The 25,993-nt window shown below is 39.5% G+C and overlaps 2 protein-coding genes across 3 annotated transcripts in view; one reads left to right on the top strand and one right to left on the bottom strand.

The window, feature by feature from the left end:
• cog5 (component of oligomeric golgi complex 5) overlaps nt 1–25,993 on the top strand; it is a 74,434-nt gene that overhangs the window by 1,225 nt on the left and 47,216 nt on the right. Inside the window, exons 4-7 of the mRNA XM_084112012.1 lie at nt 397–451; nt 625–694; nt 6,627–6,747; nt 25,357–25,487. Coding sequence (XP_083968138.1) covers nt 397–451; nt 625–694; nt 6,627–6,747; nt 25,357–25,487 — 377 coding nt within the window. The remainder of the gene's footprint in view (nt 1–396; nt 452–624; nt 695–6,626; nt 6,748–25,356; nt 25,488–25,993) is intronic.
• gpr22a (G protein-coupled receptor 22a) lies at nt 984–17,125 on the bottom strand. Of its 2 annotated transcripts, XM_084112014.1 has the most exons (4): nt 16,821–17,120; nt 15,004–15,943; nt 13,368–14,700; nt 984–1,741 (listed from the first exon to the last, which is right to left on the bottom strand). In XM_084112014.1, the coding sequence occupies exon 3, from the start codon at nt 14,694–14,696 to the stop codon at nt 13,404–13,406; it is 1,293 nt and encodes a 430-aa protein (XP_083968140.1). In that variant the 5' UTR covers nt 14,697–14,700; nt 15,004–15,943; nt 16,821–17,120; the 3' UTR covers nt 984–1,741; nt 13,368–13,403. The 2 variants fall into 2 exon arrangements, with proteins under 2 accessions (XP_083968140.1, XP_083968139.1); XM_084112013.1 differs by lacking the exon at nt 984–1,741 and having other exon boundaries at nt 13,098–14,700; nt 16,821–17,125.

The following is a 25,993-nucleotide window of genomic DNA, read 5'->3' as shown; positions in this document are numbered from 1 at the left end:
CGAAAGTACATGCCCTGAGGATGGTCGTCTGACCGAAAGCTTGGCTATTAAATTTGCTGAAAGGATTCAAGTGTGCAGACAGTTTTATTTATTTTTTGAGATCTTCAGTTTTGTTTGTCTGGCACCTTGTTGTTCGTGAGTGCGGTGTTATTCCTTCGAAAGTACATGTATAGAAGTTGCAGTGTGTTTTCCTCTGAATACTTACCTCATCTGTCATAGTTTGAACAAACTGGGAAGACAGAGACACAGAGTTTACACTTTTCAGGGAAATCAACTCATGAATTTGAATGTGCATGCAATTTTACAGCTGTCCTCCAGGGGGATCCCTTGTCACATCTCAAATTCTTGACCAGTGCACTTTGCATGGGAATTATGTGTGTTTTTGCTTCCACACAGGTGTCTTACAAATGATGCAGACCAGAATTGCAGCTCTCCAGAGTGCTGTGGAAAGGTATATTACCCCATTAAAGGCATTAAAATTGTCCGCGCATTTAAAAGTTGGTGCATGATTAATAGACATTAGAAAATGTCTCTGCAATTTGTGCACTAAAAAAGAAGTACCAATTTGTCAGATACTTTGTACTAGTATTTTATTTACACATTTCTCTCTCTTTCCATTCTCAGGATAAGAACTAAAATCGTTGACCCTTACAATAAGATTGTGGCACGGACGGCCCAGCTTGCGCGCTTACAGGTGTTGTTTTTTTCTTTATCTTTACATCTGCTTCTGTCATCCCATATCTCTATCCCTGGATATTCCAAGCAGACAAAGAGATTTGCATTCTGCTGAACCATTATTTCTTCACTGTCCTGCTTTACAAACACTGTGTGCTTTTTTTCCTAAGGCTTGATTTCCATGTTTATTGGCTCAACATCTGAGATAGATACAGCCCTGCCTTCACAGATGTTTGCAGTCAGGACAGATTCTGTAATACACCCGATATGGGAAGAAAAAAAGAAATGCACACAAACATAAAGAAAATCATTCTGGAGGAATAAATGTTTTAGAATATTTATTTGTGATTTAACACATCCACACAAAAAAAAAACTTTTACAAATATTTTACCCAATAAAAAAAAAAGTGTCTTTCAAAATCTTGTAATTAGTATAGCATAGTATAGAAATAATATTGTGTCATTCCAAATTCATTTGTTTTCTTAGAGGACTATAAAACAATTTTTTTTGTGTGCATTGTTTAATATTTACAATCTTTATGCAGCTCTTTTCCAACCACTTCACATGATTTCATCTTGAGTGAAGCTTCAAGCCTGCAGGGAAAAAAATCAATAAAAGTCAATTTGGGCCCGGAAAGAAGGGTCTCTATCACACTTTATCAGTCACACACGTGAATACACACATCTAGGTGAACAATAGTGTCCCGCTCGACACATCTTGCAGATTTACGGGGTCTTCACTCCTGGTTTTGAGTGGCTTTGGGGAATTGTTTGTAAATATGAATGAAATACAGCTGTGGAAAGGTCGCTGTGGTGATGAAATGATCCCCTTTACTCTCAAAACCTCTTTCTGCCCCTTGTGTGGCTTTATAGAAGAGTAGAAGCACATTTGCATATTTGTGTTTGCTCATCAGCATAGCATCATCACAAACTCCATGATGATCCGTCAGTGGTTTGATTATTGTTTGCATGCTGCTGTCGCATACAGGGTATGTTGTCATTGGTATTTCTTCTTTAACATTTTTTAAACATCTTTTTCAATATCTGTTTTGGATTTGGCACATACCTACAAAAAAACAAAAAACAAATGAATATTGATTACAGGAGTTACACTATAGTGTACAGGAGATACACTAATGTTATTGCCCTGAAAAAAAAAGTTACAGTTTGTTTTTTAATGGGGCAAGTTGTCACAATGGGAACCTGCAGTGTATTGAAATGTATAGAAGAATACATTTGCAGTGAAAAACAAGTCTGTGTCAAAATTATGTTTGCAAAGGGGCGGAAAATTTCTGCTAAGTTTCCAGAAACTTTCCATGGGAAGTTAAGCTGGGGAGTTTTGGAAATATTCAGAGTTGGAAACTTAATGGGAGTTATTGGAAATTTGGATAATTTATGCATACTGTATCATATACAAATATATATATATATATATATATATATATATATATATATATATATATATATATATATATATATAAACATTTTGTTTTGTCTTAAGCAGACATGCTTGTAATTTAAACTAATACAAATTTAAAAAATGACATTTTTTATTTATTTGTGAGTCGAAAAAAAGCATGAATGTTGGATGAATTGAACATATTTCCTATGATCCCAATGCATGCATTACTGTTATTATTGCTCATATATTTTTCTAAAAATAAGATGTGTAACCATTGTAGTATTTGACTGTCTGATGGCACACATAGATTCAGAAGTGTGGGGCATTGTTCATTTCATGTTGCCTTTGTGTCTGGGTCTGTCTTGCCCTTGCCTTTAGCAACAGATTTTAATTTATTTTTATTCCTCATAAGAATAAGACCAGACTTGACGATGGGGACACAGCTGAATTTTTTCCTGCTTTCCTTTTGAATTTTTCCGTATCTTTGCACTATCTGACACTCTGTCACCCCGGGACAAAGCAATCAGTCTCAGACACACACAGAAAAAGATGCACGTACCTTTGGGACAGTTCAGCTGCACCTTTTTACTGAAACACAAAAAGACTGACCTCTCCGAGTCCTTAATTTGCCTGCTGTCTGCCCACAGGCATGATTGTCATACTAACTGAACATGTGGCTTAGTTTCACGTTTTGAGCACAAATGCCCTGGGTTATAAGAGTTTATGCTTTATTTTATAATAGAAGTGTGTGTTGTCTGCTAGGGTGTGAATCAAAGGCCTATTCATGCTTGTTTATAGTATTTGTGTGTGTGTGTGAGATTCATTGACAATGACTGTAATTGACATGCTATTCTAGTCCTAAAAGAATCCTGTGAGATGATGCACATCCTTCTCCTTGATAAAAGACTGGAAATTATTATTAAAGCACCACTTATTCTGAGTATATTAACTCTTTCCCTGGCATTGATGGAAATTAATGGCTTTTCGTGTTTTCACTGTTATACGGTAGAGTACAGAATCTCCGGGTCAAAACACAGGTGAAAAAAGAGCAGAAACAAGTTGTAAAATGTTGTAGTCTTTCAGAAAGTACACCATTTCTCAGCTTTTTGTTCAAAATGTTTTTTTTTTTAATGAAACTTACCCACATCCAAGTTTTGATTTAAAAAAAAAGAATGCCATTAGGTCGATCTAAGAGTATTGTGTGATCTACAGTGAGGAAAATAAGTATTTGAACACCCTGCTATTTTGCAAGTTCTCCCACTTGGAAATCATGGAGGGGTCTGAAATTGTCATCGTAGGTGCATGTCCACTGTGAGAGACATAATCTAAAAAAAAAAATCCAGAAATCACAATATATGATTTTTTGACTATTTATTTGTATGATACAGCTGCAAATAGTATTTGAACACCTGTCTATCAACTAGAATTCTGACCCTCAAAGACCTGTTAGTCTGCCTTTAAAATGTCCACCTCCACTCCATTTATTATCCTAAATTAGATGCACCTGTTTGAGGTCGTTTGCTGCATAAAGACACCTGTCCACCCCATACAATCAGTAAGAATCCAACTACTAACATGGCCAAGACCAAAGAGCTGTCCAAAGACACCTGAGAGAAAATTGTACACCTCCACAAGGCTGGAAAGGGCTACGGGGAAATTGCCAAGCAGCTTGGTGAAAAAAGGTCCACTGTTGGAGCAATCATTAGAAAATGGAAGAAGTTAAACATGACTGTCAATCTCCCTCGGACTGGGGCTCCATGCAAGATCTCACCTCGTGGGGTCTCAATGATCCTAAGAAAGGTGAGAAATCAGCCCAGAACTACACGGGAGGAGCTGGTCAATGACCTGAAAAGAGCTGGGACCACCGTTTCCAAGGTTACTGTTGGTAATACACTAAGACGTCATGGTTTGAAATCATGCATGGCATGGAAGGTTCCCCTGCTTAAACCAGCACATGTCAAGGCCCGTCTTAAGTTTGCCAATGACCGTTTGGATGATCCAGAGGAGTCATGGGAGAAAGTCATGTGGTCAGATGAGACCAAAATAGAACTTTTTGGTCATAATTCCACTAAACGTGTTTGGAGGAAGAAGAATGATGAGTACCATCCCAAGAACACCATCCCTACTGTGAAGCATGGGGGTGGTAGCATCATGCTTTGGGGGTGTTTTTCTGCACATGGGACAGGGCGACTGCACTGTATTAAGGAGAGGATGACCAGGGCCATGTATTGCGAGATTTTGGGGAACAACCTCCTTCCCTCAGTTAGAGCATTGAAGATGGGTCGAGGCTGGGTCTTCCAACATGACAATGACCCGAAGCACACAGCCAGGATAACCAAGGAGTGGCTCTGTAAGTAGCATATCAAGGTTCTGGCGTGGCCTTGCCAGTCTCCAGACCTAAACCCAATAGAGAATCTTTGGAGGGAGCTCAAACTCCAACACAGCCCAGAAACCTGACTGATCTAGAGAAGATCTGTGTGGAGGAGTGGGCCAAAATCCCTCCTGCAGTGTGTGCAAACCTGGTGAAAAACTACAGGAAACGTTTGACCTCTGTAATTGCAAACAAAGGCTACTGTACCAAATATTAACATTGATTTTCTCAGGTGTTCAAATACTTATTTGCAGCTGTATCATACAAATAAATAGTTAAATAATCATACATTGTGATTTCTGGATTTTTTTTTTTAGATTATATCTCTCACAGTGGACATGCACCTATGATGACAATTTCAGACCCCTCCATGATTTCTAAGTGGGAGAACTTGCAAAATAGCAGGGTGTTCAAATACTTATTTTCCTCACTGTATAGTATCGAACGCAGCACTAAGATCAAGTAAAACTAGTATTGAGATACAGCCTTGGTCAGAAGCTAAAAGTAAATCATTTGTGATTTTAACGAGCGCAGTTTCAGTGCTATGATGCGGTCTGAATCCAGACTGAAACTTTTCATAGATGTCATTTTCTTGCAAGAAAGAGCCTAGTTGGGCGGACACAACTTTTTCTAGTATTTTAGACATAAAAAGGTAGATTTGAAATGGGTCTATAATTTGCTAGATTATGTGGGTCTAATTGTGGTTTCTTAAAGGAGAAGTTCACTTTCAAAAAAACTTTTGCTGATAATTTACTCACCCCCATGTCATCCAAGATGTCCATGTCTTTCTTTCTTCAGTCGCAAAGAAATTAAGGTTTTTGATGAAAACATTCCAGGATTTCCCCCCATGTAATGGATTCTATTGGGACCCAAACGGTAGAAGGTCCAAATGACAGTTTAAGTGCAGCTTCAAAGGGCTTTAAACGATACCAGACGATGAATAAGGGTCTTATCTAGCGAAACGATCGGTCATTTCCAAAATAAATAAAAAAGTTTAAGTTTTATAAGCACAAATGTTCGCCTTGCTCTGTTCTGTGATGCGCGTTCGTGACGTCACGTAATACGCAATTACGTTGAAAAGGTCACGCTTGAAAAATTTCTGTCCTGAAGAAAATGTTCTTTTTGGCTTTTTAATATTAAAACACCCAGGATACGCACACGAATGGGCATTTTAAACGATAAACTGACACAAATACATTTGAAAATGTGTATATGGTCCTCCTTCCGCACATTTGTAAACACGTCAAGCGTGACCTTTTCAACGTAATTGCGTATTACGTGACGTCTTCAACGCGCATCACAGAACAGAGCAAGGCGAGCGTTTGTGCTTATAAAACTTAAACTTTTTTATTTATTTTGGAAATGACCGATCGTTTCGCTAGATAAGACCCTTATTCATCGTCTGGTATCGTTTAAAGCCCTTTGAAGCTGCACTTAAACTGTCATTTGGACCTTCTACCGTTTGGGTCCCAATAGAATCCATTACATGGGGGGAAATCCTGGAATGTTTTCATCAAAAACCTTAATTTCTTTGCGACTGAAGAAAGAAAGACATGGACATCTTGGATGACATGGGGGTGAGTAAATTATCAGCAAAAGTTTTTTTGAAAGTGAACTTCTCCTTTAATGAGTGGTTTTATAACTGCTAGTTTAAATGTTCTTGGAACATGACCTAAAGATAAAGATGAGTTAATAATATTAGGAGTGGCAGTGAAAGAGTTAAACAGATTTGTTTGAAACAAATTATGCTGTTATCCTACAGGTGAATGCAATGGTCTTTATACATAGGTCAGGTTCCTCCAATATAAATCTGTCAGTTTAAGTCTGTCAATCTCTCCCTTAATTTTAAGATTGCCAGATGAATACCCCTTAACAAGAAACACTATTCATCCTTCATGTCTGTTGCACAGAATGTGTGTAACAAGAGGTATTAATACCATAACAATAATTATTGTTCGCTAATACCAGGTTTTCAGGTTTTATTGTACTGTAGATACAATCTATATCATGGAGACTATGGTTACCATGGTACATTTTTGATAGAGATTTCACTTTATCATAATGTGGGCATCATTATCGTATCATTGAGATTTGCTTGTGCTGGTTATGATAGGCCCACAAGTCATTATGGTATTTGATGAACAGGATTGAGATGCCTTATCATATTTTGTGTGGCAGGTGGCGTGTGACCTGTTGAGAAGGATTATTCGCATCCTGTACCTGAGCAAACGACTGCAGGGGCAACTGCAAGGGGGCAGCAGAGAGATCACGAAAGCTGCCCAGAGCCTCAACGAGCTGGGTGAGTGACCTGTCACGACGAGCGTCTACTTTGCTCATCCCTCCTGTCCTTCAAAATGTTTACTCATGATGGAGCACTCTGTATGAGTGGCAACACTTTACTTATGTTGTCTTTATTGGATTATATCATATACACTCTTAAAAATAAAGGTTCCAAAAGGGGGTTTTCACAGCGATACAACAGAAGAATCACTCTTGGTTTACTCAAAGAACCTTCCAGTGAATCGTTCTTAAAAACAAAAAACAATTTTTTTTCTTAGTGTGAAGAACATTTAAAAAATCCAAGAGCCTTTTAGGGGCTTTCGCACTAGGTTGTTAGGAACTCAGGGTAACACTTTATTTTACAGTGTCATTGTTACATATGTTACATTAGGGTTAGTAAGGGTAATCACTGTAATAATAACAGTAAATTATGCATAATTACATGCAATTAACCCTCAACAAAACCCTAATCCTACCCTAACCCTACAGTAAGTACATGCATTTACTTAATATTACTCAGTACTTAAATATATAATTACACTGTAATAATGACACCTTAAAATAAAGTGTAACCGGTAATCAGTAATAGGAACTAGCCACCAGGGAAGTCCTCTGAGAACTAAGGTTGTGTTCACACCTGTAGTTCGGTTTGCTTGGTTTGTTTGGTCTGGACCAAACAATAAACATTTGGTCATAGTCCACTTAGCGTTCACATTGGCATTTTAACACCGAACCTAAAGATACTGAACTTAAAGGCATAGGGATATGTTCACAACCTGATTGGTCGGCTTTTATTCTGTATATTTCACGACGGGACTTACCGAACATCCGAAATTCGTAATCATGTTTCGTTTGGTCCCTTCAAAGTCGTGTTGGATTTCCTCCCTAGCATTGAGCTGTTTGAGAAGTGCCTGGACTTCAGCTAAAAGTTTTTCCATGTTCATGGAGTTAGTAAATGTATATAAACTGGTTTACATGGCTTTTTAAAAATGGTGGGTGTTGGTGTTTCACATGCATTCAGCCAATTAGCGTACATTTACGTCACTGGTGGTTCATGTTGTGCTGGGTTAGATCCTACTCTGAAGTAGGAGCTAATTTAGTCACCTAAAAGGCATTCCTATAATTAAAATCGTTCCCAGTTCCTGCGGTGTGAACACGCCAAAAAGTTGGTACTTACAGTTATAGGAACTACGAAAACGTTCTTCTGGTGCAAAAACACGTGGAATGGAAAGGTTCTATGCATGTTAAAGGTTCTTCATGGAACTATAGATGCCAATAAAGAAACTTTCTTTTTCTTTTTCTGTAGGCATGGCTGTTTTTCATTTAGTTCTGTTTTAAGGGCACTACTGGTAATTATTCAAGTGCTATGGCATGCACCAATGTTGTGTAAATGGCTTCAGAACAATCTTGCACTATTTCCAGGTCAGCCCTGTTCTTGTGGCCTAAATGTTTTGATTAATTTGCAATGCAGGTGTGAGGACTGTCTGACCTGTTTTGGAGATATTGTAGGTTGTTTTGTTTAAAACCCCCCTTGATTAATGTCTGACCCGAATAGCGCTTACAAGTGACTTTAGTTTTAATAGTGACTAGAATAGTGAATAGAAGTACATTATAGTAATCTCATAGAGCTTAAAGTTGACACAGGAAATCAAAAATGACCCAATTTACATTTAATACATGTTCCAGGTTATATTGGTGACTTCACCTCTCAACCCCTCTTTTGTCATACAAAGAGCACCTTTCATGATCCAATCAATTCCTGTTGCATCAAATTAAAGCCCCCCCTGTTAAATCCTGTTTCACTAGAAATTTCAAGGGTAAAATGAGTTGAAATGCTATTTTATGTTGACTTTAAGGGTGTTGAATTGTTTTCATGTAATTTTAGAACACTGCCATAATTATTGTCTGGAATTCATGCGGCTGTGAACATTATCTGGAATGTAAAACTTATTTTCGTCTCTAGGTTTAATGGCTGTAATATCATATTCATATTGACCTTTTGTCTGTACATTTGCCTAAATTTCGAAAGGACAGATAAATAGCACGATGCAAATTCAGTGTGCTCTTAGTAAACACATGTCTTCATTATTAAGGCACAGGCCCTGTGGGAAATATTCCAGTGAAGATCAGCAAGGTACTTTTTTTTCCCGGTTTCTATTTGCATATTCTTTTCAACTGAAGCTAAATCAATGCAGGCGAACAGTAGTTTCCCATTGTGCATACGAAGGGCATACTGATATTGGCATTTACCGCTTGCATAATATTATGCCGTGGCAAGCAACACAAAGTATTTCTGTCTGTTTCTCTTTTTTACTTATATACATATAAGTTCTGTTCCAAAACTTAGTGAACAGCCTAGCTAGACAGCGTTTTAAAACATCATAGGCCCAATTCCCATGTGAACGCTGGCTGCCTTCTAAGATACCTCATTTTATCCCAATTTCAGGGCATCGTTGCATGTTTTTTTTTTTTTTTTTGCAGAAGTCCTAAAATGCACTGTGACAGTGAAGGAATCAGCAACATTATAATGTCAAACTGGATTAGAACCAAATGTGGTTCAACTCTCTTCTCTCTGCTTTTCGTGAGTTAGCTGTATTTTTGAGTTGCTGTCTGTTAGCGTTCCAAATCAACTGATTATTATGAGATGGCATAAAAGGCAGCAGCTTGTGTTAGCAGTCGAAAACATGCCAGCTCTCTAGCTTTTAGTGTAGTCTTATTCTCTTCATGACACAATATGATTCAGTAATATGTTTTCTCCATCCATTTAATTATTTATCATGTCAAAGTGAGTGTCATATTTGGATTCGTCTCACCCAACTAATGGATTACAGAGACATCTTTGCATTAGCATCACCGTCCAAGACGAGACAATTAGAGCGCTCTAAACAGCACCTGTCCTTTTTTTCGCAGGATGCTCAGCTTTTATGCCTTCCCTCCACCCCCTCAAGATATAACATGAACAGCCAAGGTCTGATTTGATATCATTATCTGTATGTGCAGCTCTCTGGCATCCAGCGTAGAAAGCTGTCTAACAAATCTCCCATTAGGCAACCTGTTTAAAACCATTCTGCCTCACACGGGTAGAAAAGATTTTTGTCTATAGGTTTTGACAATGTTTTATGGTACATGTCAGATTACAGTCATCTTTTTTTCCAATTACAGCAGGATGCAGCCCTGAAACTGTAGAAGCAATTAAACTGCTTTCTTTTGATTGGAAGTCTGTCTCGGTCTAGGGCACGCTGTCCTCAGATGGTGTTACAAGAAATCCGATGAGGTGCAGTTGGACAGTGATTGGTTTCGAGCTTGAGAGTTTATAAAACCGCTGATAGCATCATGCTATTGGATTGTAAACAAGACGATCAGTAAATGATAATGGACCCTTAAAGGTTTAATTGACAAATTGCTTTCCTGTTTACCATGCGACATGACTGTGTAAGACGTTAGCTGAGACATCATTGTGTTCCAGTGTAGGGTTGTTCGGATGTACTGCATATATCATGCAATAGTATAAACGTGTTATGGGTAGAGACCTATACTGTGATGTATATCCTGATACACCCCAGGCCAATATCTTCTCTAGGCATTGCTTTACCCTAGTGACCAATATGGCATGAATTCAAAACACAAAATTTCATATTACTCTTTAATTTTGCAGGTTGTTTTCTGTTTGTGTCCACAAAACATATGTCTGAATCTGCCTTGAATTATAGTACAATAATGACAGCACTCTTTCCCAGCTATGTAAGGGAGGGATGGACAGCCAGATGGATTGATGAACAGTTGAAGGAGAACTTGAAATGGCTTAAGGGGAGGATTGACTATAGGCTAGGGCAATGGAGGAAGGTGAAGGTGTTTTGATTGCCGGAAGGCGTGTGTGTGACTGCTGTCAGCCACAATGAGATGATTGGAGTGGGATGAATGAATGAATGAAGCATTTATATAGCGTTTTTGTTATGTACTACTGTATACCCAAAGCACTTTAAAATCTTCACATGAGATCACATGGGCAAACTGAAGGAATGATGCTGTTGAGGAGAGGAAATCAAAGTCAGATAAATGTCAAGAGCTGAGAATTGACAGGAGGAAATGAGAATTGTGTGCTGCAGTCTGTTATGGAGACAATTATATTTCTACATGTGAGTAAATGTACTCGCGTGAGCCACCTTGTTACCTTATATTTTGAAATAATAATTTAGATTAAGTAATACAAGGGAATTGATTCTGTTTGTTCCTTTTTTACGTCATCTGAACTGCACCTGTCTGTCAAATGGAGATGGAGTGTCAATCACACGACTTCGGACTCAGTGACTCCCTCCTTTGGGAATATATGAGTGGCATGTGAATGTGACGATCAGTGTAGCGAGGTAAGAGGAATAGATTGGATGAATGAAAGCAGACAGTGGAGAGGTAAGGATGCTCCAATTAGATTTTAAAGACAAATAGGTGAAACAATCCTCTTTGTAGTTTGATTACAGGCTGTGGATATAGAGGCAAGCAGGGAGAAATTTGACTCTTGAATGCTGCTCAAAGTTTAGTTTGTGTTATGTAAAACAAAACAAAAAAACTAATCAAGTTACTGGGGTCTAAATCAAGATACATGTAATAATAGCAATACCAGGCAGTTCAATATTCTTAACCTCTTTTTATTGGCATTAACAATGAAACAGTACTTTGCATTAGTGATAATGTGACTTTGGATGTTTTCAAGCCCTGAACATGGCAGAGCCGTTCCAGTTTTGGCAGCCCTTTTTACTGGCAGGGGCCAGTACTCTTTTTTTTTTTCTTCTTTTTTTTTCTCCACATGAGAAATGTTGTTTACAGCTAAAACAATAAAGCCTTCATTCATGAGCAACCCCAAATCATAGGTCAACTCATCATAGGGCAACAGCTCCACAGGCCTCTGTATGATCTGTTGCATATGATGATACAATTGCCTTAAAGGGCTCTTAAAAGATTGAGTCCTTTGGAGTTGTCTGGGAGGGCACTTAAGCTAAAAGTTAACATTTCAAAATTGATTTTAAAGCACAGGGCCCCAAGTTAGCTGGGTCTTGGGAACAGCGGTTTGGACAGATTTGACACTGTGCAGATTTTACTACAGTAATTCAGTGTTTTGAGAGACCTGTAACACCATTAAATGCATGCATCAATCATGTACTTCTTCAACTCCCACTTGCTCTTGTTTCAGCATAGTGTGTGAGCTCTAAATATGGATCAGCTACCTTGGCTTTCTGAACTGTAATCTAGATAAACTCAAGAACATATGATTGTAGAACAGTCACTTGATGATATAAGCTGAACCTAAGTAGTTTAGTTCCTAACACTGCAGTAATTAGTAATGAACTGTTAGATGGGTTTTCAATCAAGTTTAAAGCCTATCCAACTGAGCTGCGCTTTGGGTAACTGCCAGTATCTGTGCATATAATTGTTTTGCATTTTGCGCCGGTGCTGAAAAAGGAAAGATTTAGTGCATAAAAATCTTTAAGTGCTTGAAAAAGCTGTTTAATTTGATAAAGTAAATTCAATCAGGAATTAGGGGCTCTATGATGATGAGTCATATGTAGCCTCATTGACTCCCTTGAGATATTGTCGCCTCTATTTACTGGTTATGTGACATCAAAAGTTTGTATTAGTCTCAGCACTGCTAGATTACACCATAAGCAAGATATCATCCAATACTAGCACCTATTCCTGAATTCGACCATTTCAACCAAATTGGGAATTGACCTACATCTCAGAACTGCATTTTGCTTAATTTTCAGTGTGCAATGGTATGACTTTGCCCCTAACACAGATCAATGTGTGACCTTTCACTGCTGCAGTGCATGGGGTGATTATTTTTCCTAGTCTGCCAAAAGATACATTTATCACCCTCTAATCAGTTTAACCTATAATCAAACACCATCAGCTCAATGGGTCTCATAAGGTCAAGTATTTAAAGTCAACACCTTTTCATTGACATTCCCCAACCACTTCATGCCCCAGCAGCTTTATTGGACAATATGCTGTGTACCACCTTCCTCATCCCTATAAAAAGATGTGATTTGTATGCCAACTGGCCTGTGCGGGTGATTTTGAAAGGAAGCAGACCTTGCTTTGAAAGTACACCCTGTGACTTGTTGACCCGAGTAATATAGCTATCTTGTTAATTGTATTGCAGGGTAAAGGGCAGATAGATATCCACTTAATGAAACCCATAGTTTGAATTCTTAAAAGTGTTTGACTTATATTTTCCATAAGTAAAAATTGGGGTGGCTGAAGGAGAACAGACATAAAACCTCTTTCTCTACAGAGTAAAAAAGTGTTTACTCCTGAAGTGTGGCAAAACAAAGCAGTTGCGTAAGGTTCATCATGAAAAAATCTCTTCAGTTGTTTTTGGGGTATTTAATGCAAATGAACAAACCCAGGAGCATCAGTTTCTACTTCTTTACATTTATGGTTTATACTTAGGTATGAATGTACAATCTCTAGGACCACTTCAATAAAGCACATGCAGTATTTACACTACCATCTATGACATCTACAATAGTCACCATTACAATAAATAAGAATAAATTATTCCTCTTGAGGTACTGTACAATTAATACACTTAAGTTCATTACTGCTTTGGATTAGTGGTTTCCCTTTTTAATGAATCTTTACCTGATGATGATATTTTCCTAAAATTGGCCCAGTTGCTCATTCCACATCCTCTGATGAGAGGCATTTTTGCCTGACCTCTGTCTCCTCGAAAGTCACCTTTTTGTTCCTTTTTGGGTCAATCCATGAGTTGTGGATGACCACATTATTAGGCATGGGGTCAGCCTCTACAACTGACACAACACGCTTCTTCATTTTACTCTTTAGAACCTTTTGAAATTTCTGCCGAGTGAAGGCATAGAGCAACGGGTGAAAAATGGTGGTTCCATAAGCCATTACCAGGAAGCCCAGTCTGAGACGCACAGTGAAGTTGCTCGGCCCTGCACTCAGGATAACCGTGTTGAGCACGGTGATGGGTGTCCAGCAAAGCAGGAAGGTGGAGATGATAAGAAGTGACATGCGAAAAACCCTCTTTTGCCGTTCACGGCGTTCCCTGTGCCGCTTGACTGCCCTACGGAGGGCTATGATCACAGACACAGAGGTACGCATACCCAATGGTGGATTCCTGCCTGCACTGCTCTGCGAGGCATCGGTGGACTCTGGCTGAGTGGAAGTCATGGACATGGTCTTTTTCTTTCTTGGTTTCTTCTTGGGCGCTGAATGGAAACGTGTGCCAATACGGATGTTGAGTGCCTGCAGAATCTTGTAGTAAGTAACCAGCATGACCACAGCAGTGAAGAAGAAGATTGGAATCTGTGCCAGCAGGTGATAATAGAGTCCCAGTTCACAGTAGTAATGGTTTGAAGGTTCTTCCCCCTCTGTCTGATTCCTTCCGTTACCTGCTTGGCTAAAGAAACCCTCTTCTATAAAGGGTACTAGAAAGCTGAGGAATGATAGAGCCCAAATGGACCCTAATAGAACCACTGCACGTCCCATTGTTAGTACTCGATTTGCAGGCCGAACTGAGATATCATAGCGGTCTAGTGTGATGGCCAGGACATTGGCAGCAGTAGCGACGCTAGCAAAGGACACACAAGCCTCGTGGAAGCAGCAAAGGAGTGCATTATTTCCCTCCAGTGGTAATAGCACCACCACAATCGTAAGTGGGATGCAACCCACACACACTAGAACGTCCAGCACATGAAGGTTCATGGTTACAATGTTGCTGACAGAACTCACCAGGTTTGACTTCATACAATAGAGAGCCAGAACAGTCAGGTTGCTACTGAGACCCAGCACAATCTCCAACATGAGGAAACCTGTTAGAGACACCTGGAAGCTGACAGGGTAAGGAGTGTCCAGGTCCATTTCGGAGTCGAGAGATTCAACGTTATCGAGGACAGTGAAGTTGCTCATGATGGCCTGGTATCCCAGCACAGGAGGAGTATGCATTCTCCTACACATGCAAAAAAATTAAAATGGCTGTTTTAACATGTCTGCTGGGTCAATTTATTGTTAAAACAGCAAGCTTTTACCAGAAATTAGCTGTTGTTTAGATGCTACAGGTTTGTCTGAGAAGCATTTCTATGGCATGCTACTGAGTGTTTACACCAAAACTGTTTAGCTGTTTAGTACAACTTACCCAAAATCTAGCTGTCAACTAACAAGAATGTGAATGTACCATAATTAAAAATGAACCTAAAAAGGAAGAGACATTTATATGCAATACATTTATATGCAAAACACTAACGAAACTCACCCCTCCCTTGTGTTCACTGTTCTTGTTAGGAGCTTGTGTAGCAAATGCAACCAAAGCGCTGATGTGTTGGCAGGATGTCATAGACGCCAACCATACTCCAACGCCTCTTTTATCTCGGCAATGTCCTTTGCTCCTTCAACGCCATTCTGTTATGTGCCTGCTCCGTTGTGGGCTTGCTTTTTTTTTTTTTTTTTTTTATGAAAGAAGTGATTTAAAATGACCTAAGATTTAACAAGTGCTTCAGCAAAGGCTGTCATCAGCCCCAGCATGGCACAGACTGAACAAGTGATGACACCCCGGTTTCCTCAAACACCTCTCTGTAGGGTTGATTAAACGCAGTCCAAACGGCTCATACCTCATTCCCTCGCATCCTCAGATTTCTGTGGGAGGATGTGGGAGATGGAAACACACTCTGCTCTTCCTTTTTTTCAGAGCGTGGGAAGGGTTTGTGCATTGTAATATCCACGTGGTTTTGACATGAAAGCTGTGTTGTATTCAGGCTTGTCTTTGGCCTTTTGTCCTTTGTATTGGCCAAACAGATCTTGCAGAATTGATCAGGGACAACACCATGTCCCATCCTCAGTGATTATTCCAAGACTTTGTGAACCACAAGCCGAAATGCATCTCCTTCAGTGTGACAGGTTAGGACTGGCATTCTCTCGTAACCATATAACAAAAGTTGCACTGCAGAGTCCACGGCCCCTTGTATTCCACCTGAGTAAATCACGCCCCCACTTGCTGTGCCACAGTACAGCTCCAGGAGACCAGTCAGGTAGACAGCGGTACACAGTAATCACAACAAGGTCACAGGTTTCCAGAGGGAAGGAGGTAGTCAAGCCGGTGCACTGTGTGGCATATATATTTACCCTCTCTTTTTCACAGTGTTCATGTGGGACACCAGAACAGGAGCTCCATCCTCAGTAGTTTTACTCTCTGGCTGCTGGTAGGTGCAAAAAAAGTAAGAGTTAGAATTATTTTGTTGTCTTTCTACCAGAGTCATGACCTTGAAAATCTCTACAGGATAGTGGAATCTCCTTAGCATTCATAAAAGCCATTTTACTGTAACTCTTGTTCGATTATAAAACGTGCATTTTATTTGTCCATAAATGTAATGGAGAGACCTTGCAGATTGTGCACCACAGTCAGTCAAATTTTTATGTCTTTGATGGTGTCTCTGGTGTAATTATTTGGCCGGAAAGCTTTATACCCAATAGAAACTCATTAAACAGTGACTGTGAGTGGTTGTTTGCAGAGCAAGTTGCAGTACTCCCACACCATACTTCCAAGGGCTATACTCCATATATCATACATCTCCAAGCATCTCTCACTCTTTTTTTTTTTTTTTTAGCTAGAAGGTAGCTTTGAGCTCTAGACAGAAGCAGTAATGGCGACAAGAGTGCTCACATCATCTTCCCCTTAAGAGGATAATGGGTTGGATGGGTTTCGATTGCTCAGTTTTACTCTTTCCACATAAATTAATTGAGTTAAATGTGTCAGTTACTGTGTTGGCCACTGGAGGAACCACATAAAATACAGCATGTATCTTTTTTCCACGATGTAAGTGTCAAAGCTGTTCTTTCTAAAAAAAAAAATCTTTCTGTCCACAGTATAGAAGCCAATTGCTCTGAATTTAAAGCATGCTGTCACGTAAATTTGCTCATGTTTGGTATTAACCCTGCACAGTATTTCCTGTATTTTAAAAAGTAAAAGTTGTCAGCTTTAAACAGATCTCTAAAGTTATCGCTTGTATGAAATAGCATGCATTCCCCTTAGCAGATGCTCTAGTTGTGAGAGTACAGAAACCTGAAGCTTTTTACCTCTAGTTGCTGCCATAAGAGCGAGTGACCTGGTAGCCCATATATTTCCCAGTTTGAGTAGAGCCATGCCAGGACGAGTGATAAAGGACATGCTTGTCTGAAGGGATGAGTCTGTCTGTCTTCCTCTATCTGCCTTTCTCTAAGCACTCCTGCGCCTGTCAAAGGGGGGCAGGGAAGTCAGATGTTGTAGGATGTAGTGTCATGCATCTTGCTTGGAGATCTGCTCCTCTCCTCCTCCCTTGTTCCTTCCCTCTCAGTCTTTCTCTCTCTTACCATCCCTACACTCAGCGCTTTCAAAATGCCCTACCTACTCATTTCTCTCCTCCTCCTCTTCTCACTCTCTCTCTCTCTCTCTCTCTTCCCTCCTACCTCCCCTCATCGCTCTCGCTTTCCCTCCCCCTTCCTCTGCTGTGGTTTATAACACTTATCTGGTTCCCGATTGGTCTCGTGTAATAGTTGTAACCCTTTCTTTTCCTGTTGCTCAAATAGGGCTTACACCAACAGGTGAATTTCCCTCTCTTTATTGACATTGACAAAAATACTGTCTAACTTACTAACTTTTTATTTTTGTTCCTAAATTGCTCATACATCCACAGTTTTGGAGTGAGTAAATAAGCAAAGGATATAAAACATTTTAAAATAGCCCTCAGCAAGGATAAGTGAGTTTGCTTGCAAAGCAAGGGCGCCATTTGAGTCTTCATAATGCAAACATGACAAACCTCACATGAAGCGTGATTTAGGTTCAGTCTTTTTTGCTGTACATGTGTGGGCGTGTTGGTGCACATTGATGTGAAGAGAAGGAATGGGCTAATTATGGCACATAATTTTCTCACCAAATTAAAAACTGTTATTGTAAATCTCAAAAATATCACAAAAAAAGCCTTGGTATTCAAATTACCAAGGTGAACATACCCGTAAATATTCAAGGTGGGCATTAATATTTAAACTTTTTATTCAGACCCTTTCCCAAGACAGTTCTCGGTAGATACCCAAGCGAGAGAGAGAATGTGTGTTCATATTTTTTATATTTTTAGACTCCAAAGCGTTATTTCCCTCGATTACAAAAGCTGATGTCTCATTTGGCATTTGTAGTGTCTGTCAGTAATGACCACTCTCTTTGTCGTTATCTCTCTCTTGTTGTATAAACTGCCCTATTGAGTGTGTTTGTGTGATTCTAGCTTGATAATGCTGCTGTGACTGATGCTCATTGAGTGGAAGCAGAACTCCAGAAGCCCTGGATGAATTAACTTGTGCTTAGCAACCGCAGGTTCCAGGAGCGGAAGGTAAGACGCCAGGTGCCAGCTCACTGGAAGAGGCATGAGGGATGGATAGTTGTGTAAAATCTACGCCTCTGAAGCAACCTCTTAGAAGCGAGCGTGCCCACTTGGTCTCTGGCACGACCCTCTGGGATTCTGCCTTGCAGTTTGCCACTTCTCATCTGGCTGAATCCCTTCCATATATTTGGGGTCTTTTTTTAAAATGGTTATTACATTTCTGTCCTCAAACTGTATACATTTAAAGCAAAAGCCATTTATTAATCAATGGTTTTAATATTTTCTATCAACTTATAAGGATAGTTTGCCTTTAACCCCTTGCCTCGCAGGGATCACTGGTGATCCCAGATCTCAGATTGTTCATTGTTTTTGAGCTTATTTATCTCTCTATTAGTAATTGCTAGAGTATTTCTGAGTAGTTCATAGTAAACTGTCAAGTGTCAGCTTTTAAATGATACCTTGGTTTTGTGTATAGTCAGAAGGACTCATTAGCAACAACCATTTTATTATGGGTATGTCATATTGCACTCGATTCTCAAATGGGGGGTGACAGGTAAGGGTTAAATAAAAATTGTGTCATCAGTTACTCAACCTTGTCCTTCCAAACCTGACTTTCTTTTTCATTCAGAGCACAAACAAAGATATTTTGGTGGGGGGGAACTTTCACAGTCCATACTGTGAAAGTCGGGTTTGGAACAGCATTAGTGTGAGTAATTTTCTTTTTTGGGTGAACTATCCATTAATTAAAGAATTTGATGAGTGGACTATGTCAGTATTTTGACAACAGCTTTGAATGTAGGCCATCCAATCAGATTTTAGAGCCATCTTGATGTGTGAGATCAGTGTGAGCTGTGGGCCGTACCTCTTTTTCTGGCTCAGTTTTAAACCCCATCCCTCTCTATCCTCTCTGGCACTGTTACATCTCATCCAGAGCCATGTGTCAGGTAGGACAGGTCGGAAAACGTTATCTGAATGTGGTTTGCTATCCCTAGGCAGTTCTCCAGTATCTCTTATTACATTTAAGATATGTTGTTCCTTTTTTATTGGTACATGTTGTTAACTTTAACAAATACATTTGACCAGAAGCTTAAAGGAAACAGCCACCTAAAACCGAAGCCAAACAGGAAATTCTGGTTGGCCTGTAGTGTTATATTTTGTTGGCTCAATACTCCTCTGAGACTCGGGAGCTGTTCTTGGTCACATTCCCAGTGTCTCCAAGGGCTCTTTTGCATGTGGACTTGAGACAGACCAAATGCAGATGACAGACCCAGTGGTCAAAGTCGCCTCTGGCAGTCCACAGTCCCCAAAGACCTCCAGCTGTTCCGTCATGGCCGAGCGTGATAAATGCACATCTGTTGAGCTGGGTCTAAGTGGAACTAAACAAGTTTACCACTGCACTTCAGCGAGATGAATTTTGTGCACATGACTGACATGATTTTGGAGCATTCAAAGGCCTAGAATAAGATACAAGCAAATGCTAGGATACTTTAGATGCTTTTACGGCATATGTATTTTGTATAACCATTTGTATCAATTCCATTGGTTGTACGAGTGCTTGAACATCGGTTTAATCAAGCACTCTTACAACCAATGAAATTGATATAGATGGTTATACAAAATATAGTGCAATCTGCAATCTCAGAGGCGTTAGGTTGTGTTTTTCAGTGCTCGTTATCAGAGCAATTATAAACGATACTAGTGGTGGCTAGATGATTTTTTTTTTTTTATAGACCACTTCAAATGCAGTGGAAGAGACTGTGGGAAATGAGATTGTGCTGTATTTAGCAGATTTCAGAGGCTTTAGTTGTATAAACAGTGTCAATCCCCTCAGCCTCAGCGGGGCCAACACGTCATCCTGTGACGCAAGGTTACAGTGTTAATGTGAGTCTGGATCCCCCACATCGTGTTTTCATGGCAGCAGATTAGCAGGGACACCCTGACTGTGAACTTCTGCTTACTGCGTATGTTGGTTCAGCTTTGCTTAGCCATCCCATAGGGATTCTGTTCAATCCTAACAAAGCATTCCGAGTTCATTCACTTCCTGCCACAGTCCACAGGGCTGTGTTGTTTCGTGTTTTGTTGGCCCGGGGGAGAGGAGGCATGGGAAAACGGCATCCCTTATGCACAGGGTGACCTTCAAAAGCTCTATCACCTCCCTGATAATCTGATTTGATTCAAGGACAGAATCACTTTGAGTTGTGATTATGAAACATGCTAATGCAACAAATATTACTGACGTTTAGTTATTGGTTAATGCTGAAAGGAAAGATATTTGACATGTGTAGCTCATATGTTTGTTTTGTTGCTATAAGCACTTCACATAGACACACAGGCAGCATAATTCATATGTTTGTTGAAACTAAAAATAAATTGCACACTTCTTTCTGAAAGCCTGTATCCTAATACTTTTTCTGCAATTTTAGGATATTTCCCCAAGTGCTTCTTCTGTAAGAAGCTCTTTTTCAACCTTACCTGGGTTTAATCTTCAGACAACACCACACAAAATGACGTGCAGAGTAAAAAATAGATATTCCCTATGCTGTCGCATTTATATTTTACTTGTGCAATAAATGTGATATTGTTGTGGGAAATATTGATGGTATGGTGATTTAGTGGCATCCCCATAATATTATTAAATAAAATAAAAATGAAAAGTTTAACAATATGTAGTCTAATAAAGCATTAAGGATAGTTATATTTTAACAGAATATTTAGTCTCTCTTCTCCATTTTTCTTTTCTAGGTCCAAACCACATTTACAGTATCATTAGTGTTAGTGGCACTATGAACGGTAGTTGCGTACGTAGTTATGAACTCTGTACGTAGTTAGTTAACTTATTGAAGTAAAGAATGTGTTATTGAAGTATAGAAGGGTATATTGAATGCCTGTCTGAAAGAGCCAGCTTATTTTTCCAGTTGGTCAAATTGATGCGTGAGGACAATGCCTGAACTTTGGATGTGATTTCAGTGTGTAAGTAGTGATTCTATCAAGAAGCTGCTGGAGCGATTTATTCACTGGCTTGTCACTTCTGACCAACTGAATTGTTTGTGTTTCCCTCACCCGTCAAGTATCACAGCAATGAAGTGTCCAGGTGAAAGGAGACATTGGGTCAGGTGGGAGAATAAGAAGTCATTTGACAGAGAAATGATTCAAGCTTGCTTTCAGGCTAAGTAACGTGCTATGGTGGTCTCCCGTCCCCTGGCACATGATTTTAGCATGATTCCAGAAATCTCTGTAGGCTTGTAGGCTTATGACCATTGTTTGCCATGCGCCACTGTGCAGGTCGTAGAGTATTGGCCTTTTGATCAAAGTCTGTTTTGAAAATGGTTTCCTCCACTGCCGTCGGGCTGTGATACATGATGATGTCTTAAAATGCGATAATTTTCTTTCATTAGTCAACGTTTGATGTTCTTTTAGTTTGATTGTCCAGATGTTTTGGCACTGCAAATGTTTTCTTTTGTATTTTTATTTTACACTGAAAACAAAGCACAGTTTGATTTGTGTTGAGCTTGTCTTTTGGTGATGAGTTTTTAAATTTAAGTGATTTTGAACCTAGTATTGTGTTTTCATTTGACATTTTCATGCTCTTTCTTGGAATTTCAGAGATAACTCAATCTGCACTAACTGCAATTACTTTTTTTCACTTTTGTTTTAATCTCAAACAAACTGAGTGCCCTGCTTTGCAGGAATCACCTCCTCAGACAGACACCATATTGAATTTCCACTGATGTTCCTTATTTTTCTCTTCTTTTTTTCCGCTGTAATTGGGAAAATATTGCGTTTCCAAGGTCACAGTTAGAATCGTTTTACACTATATTGCATGCTGCACCTTCTCTCTGTGGAGTGGCTGTTGTGCTTCATTCCAGATAAATGCAGGTAATAACTGTGATTGATGCTGAGCCAATGGATCTCTGGTGCTTCTACAAAAAAGAAAGACCTGTGAAGAGCCAGCACACTGTCACACGAGCGTATTTTTCTGCAGCAGTGGACTTTTTCTTTTCCGAAACTACAAGAACTGTCAAGGGTCAAGATCTGTGATTGAACAAGCATCTATGCCCCTGACCTGCCCTCTGACCTTCATGACCCCAGCATGATTTGATTTTGGGAGAGGGGAGCGTTGTCTGTGCTCAAAATGTAATACTAATGTATTCCTACTGCACAGTGCACCATATGTACTGTATTCCTTGTGTGTTTAAAGGGATACTCCACCCCCCCCCCCAAAAAAAGTTCTCTAATTTTTTTTACTGACCCTCATGCCATCTCAAATGTATATGACTTCCTTTCTTCAGATTAACACAAACAACAATGGGTGAAAAAAATACTGAAGCTTCTTAAGCGAGAAGTGATGCGAAGAAACTCCGGCACATCTTGCGCAAGCTTAACAACACATGTACATCACATTTCACTTCACATCACAACGTGCAGACGTAGTGCTTTACAACGCTCTCATGAACTTGTGTATGACAGTTGGCCGGGAATGATTGTTTCTATTTAAAGTTTCAAATATTAGTATTTTTCTTACATGCACCTATTGTTTCACTTCAGAAGAAATTGATTGGGGTCATATGGATTACTGTTGTTCACTTTGTGTGGTTTTTGAAATGTCTCATACACTTGCATTATATAGTTGCATTATATATTATAAGAAATTAAGTCTAATACATCTGGGATGGTAAATGATGGGAGCAAGTGATGTCCAGTTACTGTTATCTCAGAAATAAATATTGAGTTATTTTGCACCCATTATTGTGTAAAAACGACTTTAAGCGTACATGTGTAAAGGCCGGGACACACCAAGATGACGGTCGGCCGTCGGGCGATGTCAGGCCATTTTTGAGCATCGGCCAGCTTAGTTTTTCCGGTGTGTTGTTGGACGCAGTCAGGTTTTTCTGGGCTGATTCAGCATGTTGAATCTGCGTCGGTGAGAGTGAACTCTGATTGGCTGTTCAGTTTAGCGAACGAGTTAGTGCACGAGAATAAAAGCGAAAGTGATGAAAGCAATCAAAGAAGTCAAGACGGTACAGACAGAAGGCTGTTAAAATTTCATCTTAGCTGCACAAATATTTTCATAATAACATGAGCCGACTGTAATAAATGAAGTGATCAGCATTATAGATAATCAAGTACTGTTTACGGTTTGTATATCTGCAGTCCTAGTTTCAGTTTCTCTTTTTGAATGATGAAAATAGACTATGATTGATACCTGTTATTACAGACAGATATTTACTTACACGCAGACGCAGAACGCACATGCTAGTTGGCAATCGCCTGTAGTACTTTTGGTGTGTTCAAGTGCAGCTTTTTGGCCGAGACACAGTCAACGAGAGGCAAAAACACAGTCGTCTTTGACATCGGCTTGGTGTGTCGAAGGCTTAAGTGTGAGTAGTAGATTACAGAGTAGAGTGATGTCCCATTTTGAAGAATGCAGCGTGTGCATGCTATATTTAATTAAATCTCAGCCTGTTGCTGTTTAATAACCACAAAAGGCCCCGTTGCATTTTTAATTCATTTAATTGTGCAGTCCTAGTAGCATGCCGTTCCGATCATGTCATGTTAAATCCCTACATCCATTTGTCCTTTTAAAACCAGCATGCAACAGTTTCAGTTCTAGTTATCAAAGTGCAATTATAGAACGCTAATTGAGAGTCCCCCTACAGTATTGTGGTTTTCTTCTAGGACAATGTAATCATTGTGGTGCTCTGGCAGAGTGAAGCAAGAGAGGGTGAAAATGAGGTGAAATGAAACTGCGCTGCGACACAGAGACTTCTGGCAGGGATCGTTGATTTTAGTCTGGCTTTGGGCCTACCTATACGAACAGGAGCCAAAGACTCCCCCTGCTTTCCTGTGTAGAAGCCACCTGTTTCACACAGCTCTCCAGATTTTAAACCACAAACTCAAGGTCACTTCGAAGCATCTGGGTGTTACAGTATGGAGTCATTTCCTCAGCAAGATATCTGACCTCTTCTAATGAGACAGCTCTGGGTTCTTTATGATATCTTTGTTAGCAGTCTGCAAATTGAGTCACAGAGTCATCAGATGGTGTGTGTGCCCTCAGAAGGCGCTAATGAGTGGATCTATGTAGTGACATTGTTCTGCTTGGTGCCACTGTATCCGTATCAGTCAGCCTCTCTGACTCATGGGCTGTCTGTTCAGAGGCCTGTTCAGTATGGCACCCTGTGTTTAGAGATGCTGTTTCTTTCCCTTCTCATTTACTTGCAAGAATCTTCTACTCTTTTAAAGTTCACAGTGTGGATGCTCTTGTGCATATGCTTCTTGCATAAAACAATTGTGTATTTATTAGAGTGTGTGCAATTTTAAAATGTACTTCTCTGAATGGTTAATTGACCTGTATGGATTTTTTTTTTCTGTGCCTCACAAATGATGGTGTTTTGAAGTGTGTTTTTGTCCTTTCAATGGGGTCCAATGTTGATAGTGAACTACCCCTTCAAAGAAGCTCTATTATAAACTCTTAGAAGAAAAGGTTCTTTATAGAACCTTGAAGGGTTCCGTCAGGCGCTTCATATATAGAACATTTAAGGGTTCCAATCATGGGATAATTTTATGGATTTAGATATAATCATTTTGTTTTAAGTTATTTTTAATTGCATTAAACACCTCGTAAACATACTTTTTCACTTGAACGGTTGTGAATAACAGCTGGTCTCCCGTGTGGAATATTTTTTAGGTGTATCTGGTTCATTAAGCCTCCTCCACCTGTATCCCACATTATCCTAGTTGCTAGCCCTAGTTGATGTACTCATTCCAGAGCATGCTGGCGTTTAAATAAATGCTTTGCTTTTTTCGATGAGTTTAATCAGCCCTAAGTAGGAAACTGCCAACATTAACACAGTTTGAGTGCTTTCTGAAGCCTTTCTCATCTCTTCCAACAGTTTTGATATATTTCACGCTAAAAAAAACCTAAATCAAGCATAATTTCCACAGTCTGCTGCGATGATGGTTCGGGTAGCTTCCAGACACCCTGCTTAGTGCAGACAATTGTGAATAAGACGGTTTGCATGCTAACGGGTTCCTAGGGGAGTGCAAACACGCTCATCCTCCATGTGAACGTGTCCTGTTATCAGTCACATTAACATATGGCTGTCCATGTTTATGAAAAAAAAAATGGTCCGATAAAACACTTGCCTGTACAATAAAATGGAATTATTTTAGTTTTAGTTGATTCCTCTTATTTTAACAACTAAAAAATGCTTTGAAAAAACTAGAAAATAATAGTGACAATATTTTTTTCCCATTCCTTTCAGATTACCTGTCCCAAGGCGTTGATCTGTCAGGTATTGATGTCATAGAAAATGACCTGCTGTTCATCAGTCGAGCTCGTCTGGAGGTGGAGAACCAAGCCAAACGATTACTGGAACAGGGCATGGAAATTCAGGTAAAAATACCACAATGTCTTTGAGAAACAAAGTACAAAATGTGCCAATACTTAACTGGAGTTAATGACACTGAAAATGCAATGTAGTTTAAGGGGAAACTACTTCAATTTATGAGTAGTTTGTCACTTGGCAGGCAGCAATTTCAAGATTCTCCAACACCAAAAACCAGCAAAAATACAAGCAATGCTTAAAATCCACTTGTGTTGTTTTATGAACTGTGGTCCAGCACATTTCATATGCAATAATGAATGGAATTGAGTTTATGTGGAGTCTACATTTACATTCATGTATTTGCACTTAAAATTGATGTGATGCCTAGCCTAACATTTCAACAGGATGAAACCAGTGCCAGTTTTCTTTCTATCTCTCTATATCTCTCCCTCAGCATGTTTCTCTGTCACACACGATGTGCTCACACACAGCAGATGGGCCGCACTGGCCTTTTTTTCCCCTGTCTACGGACACACAGCCATCGCACTGAACTGTCCAGTCACATTTCAGAAAT

This window comes from Abramis brama, assembly GCF_963993115.1.
Source record: "Abramis brama genome assembly, chromosome: 4".
In the NCBI taxonomy this organism is placed as follows: Eukaryota; Metazoa; Chordata; class Actinopteri; order Cypriniformes; family Leuciscidae; genus Abramis; species Abramis brama.
Note: the sequence above shows the minus strand (reverse complement) of the source record. Positions and strands in the feature narration are given on the sequence as shown.

What these genes read in the sequence shown, in the direction of transcription:
- gpr22a (XM_084112013.1), bottom strand. Translation starts at nt 14,696, where the DNA reads ATGCATACTCCTCCTGTGCTGGGATACCAGGCCATCATGAGCAACTTC.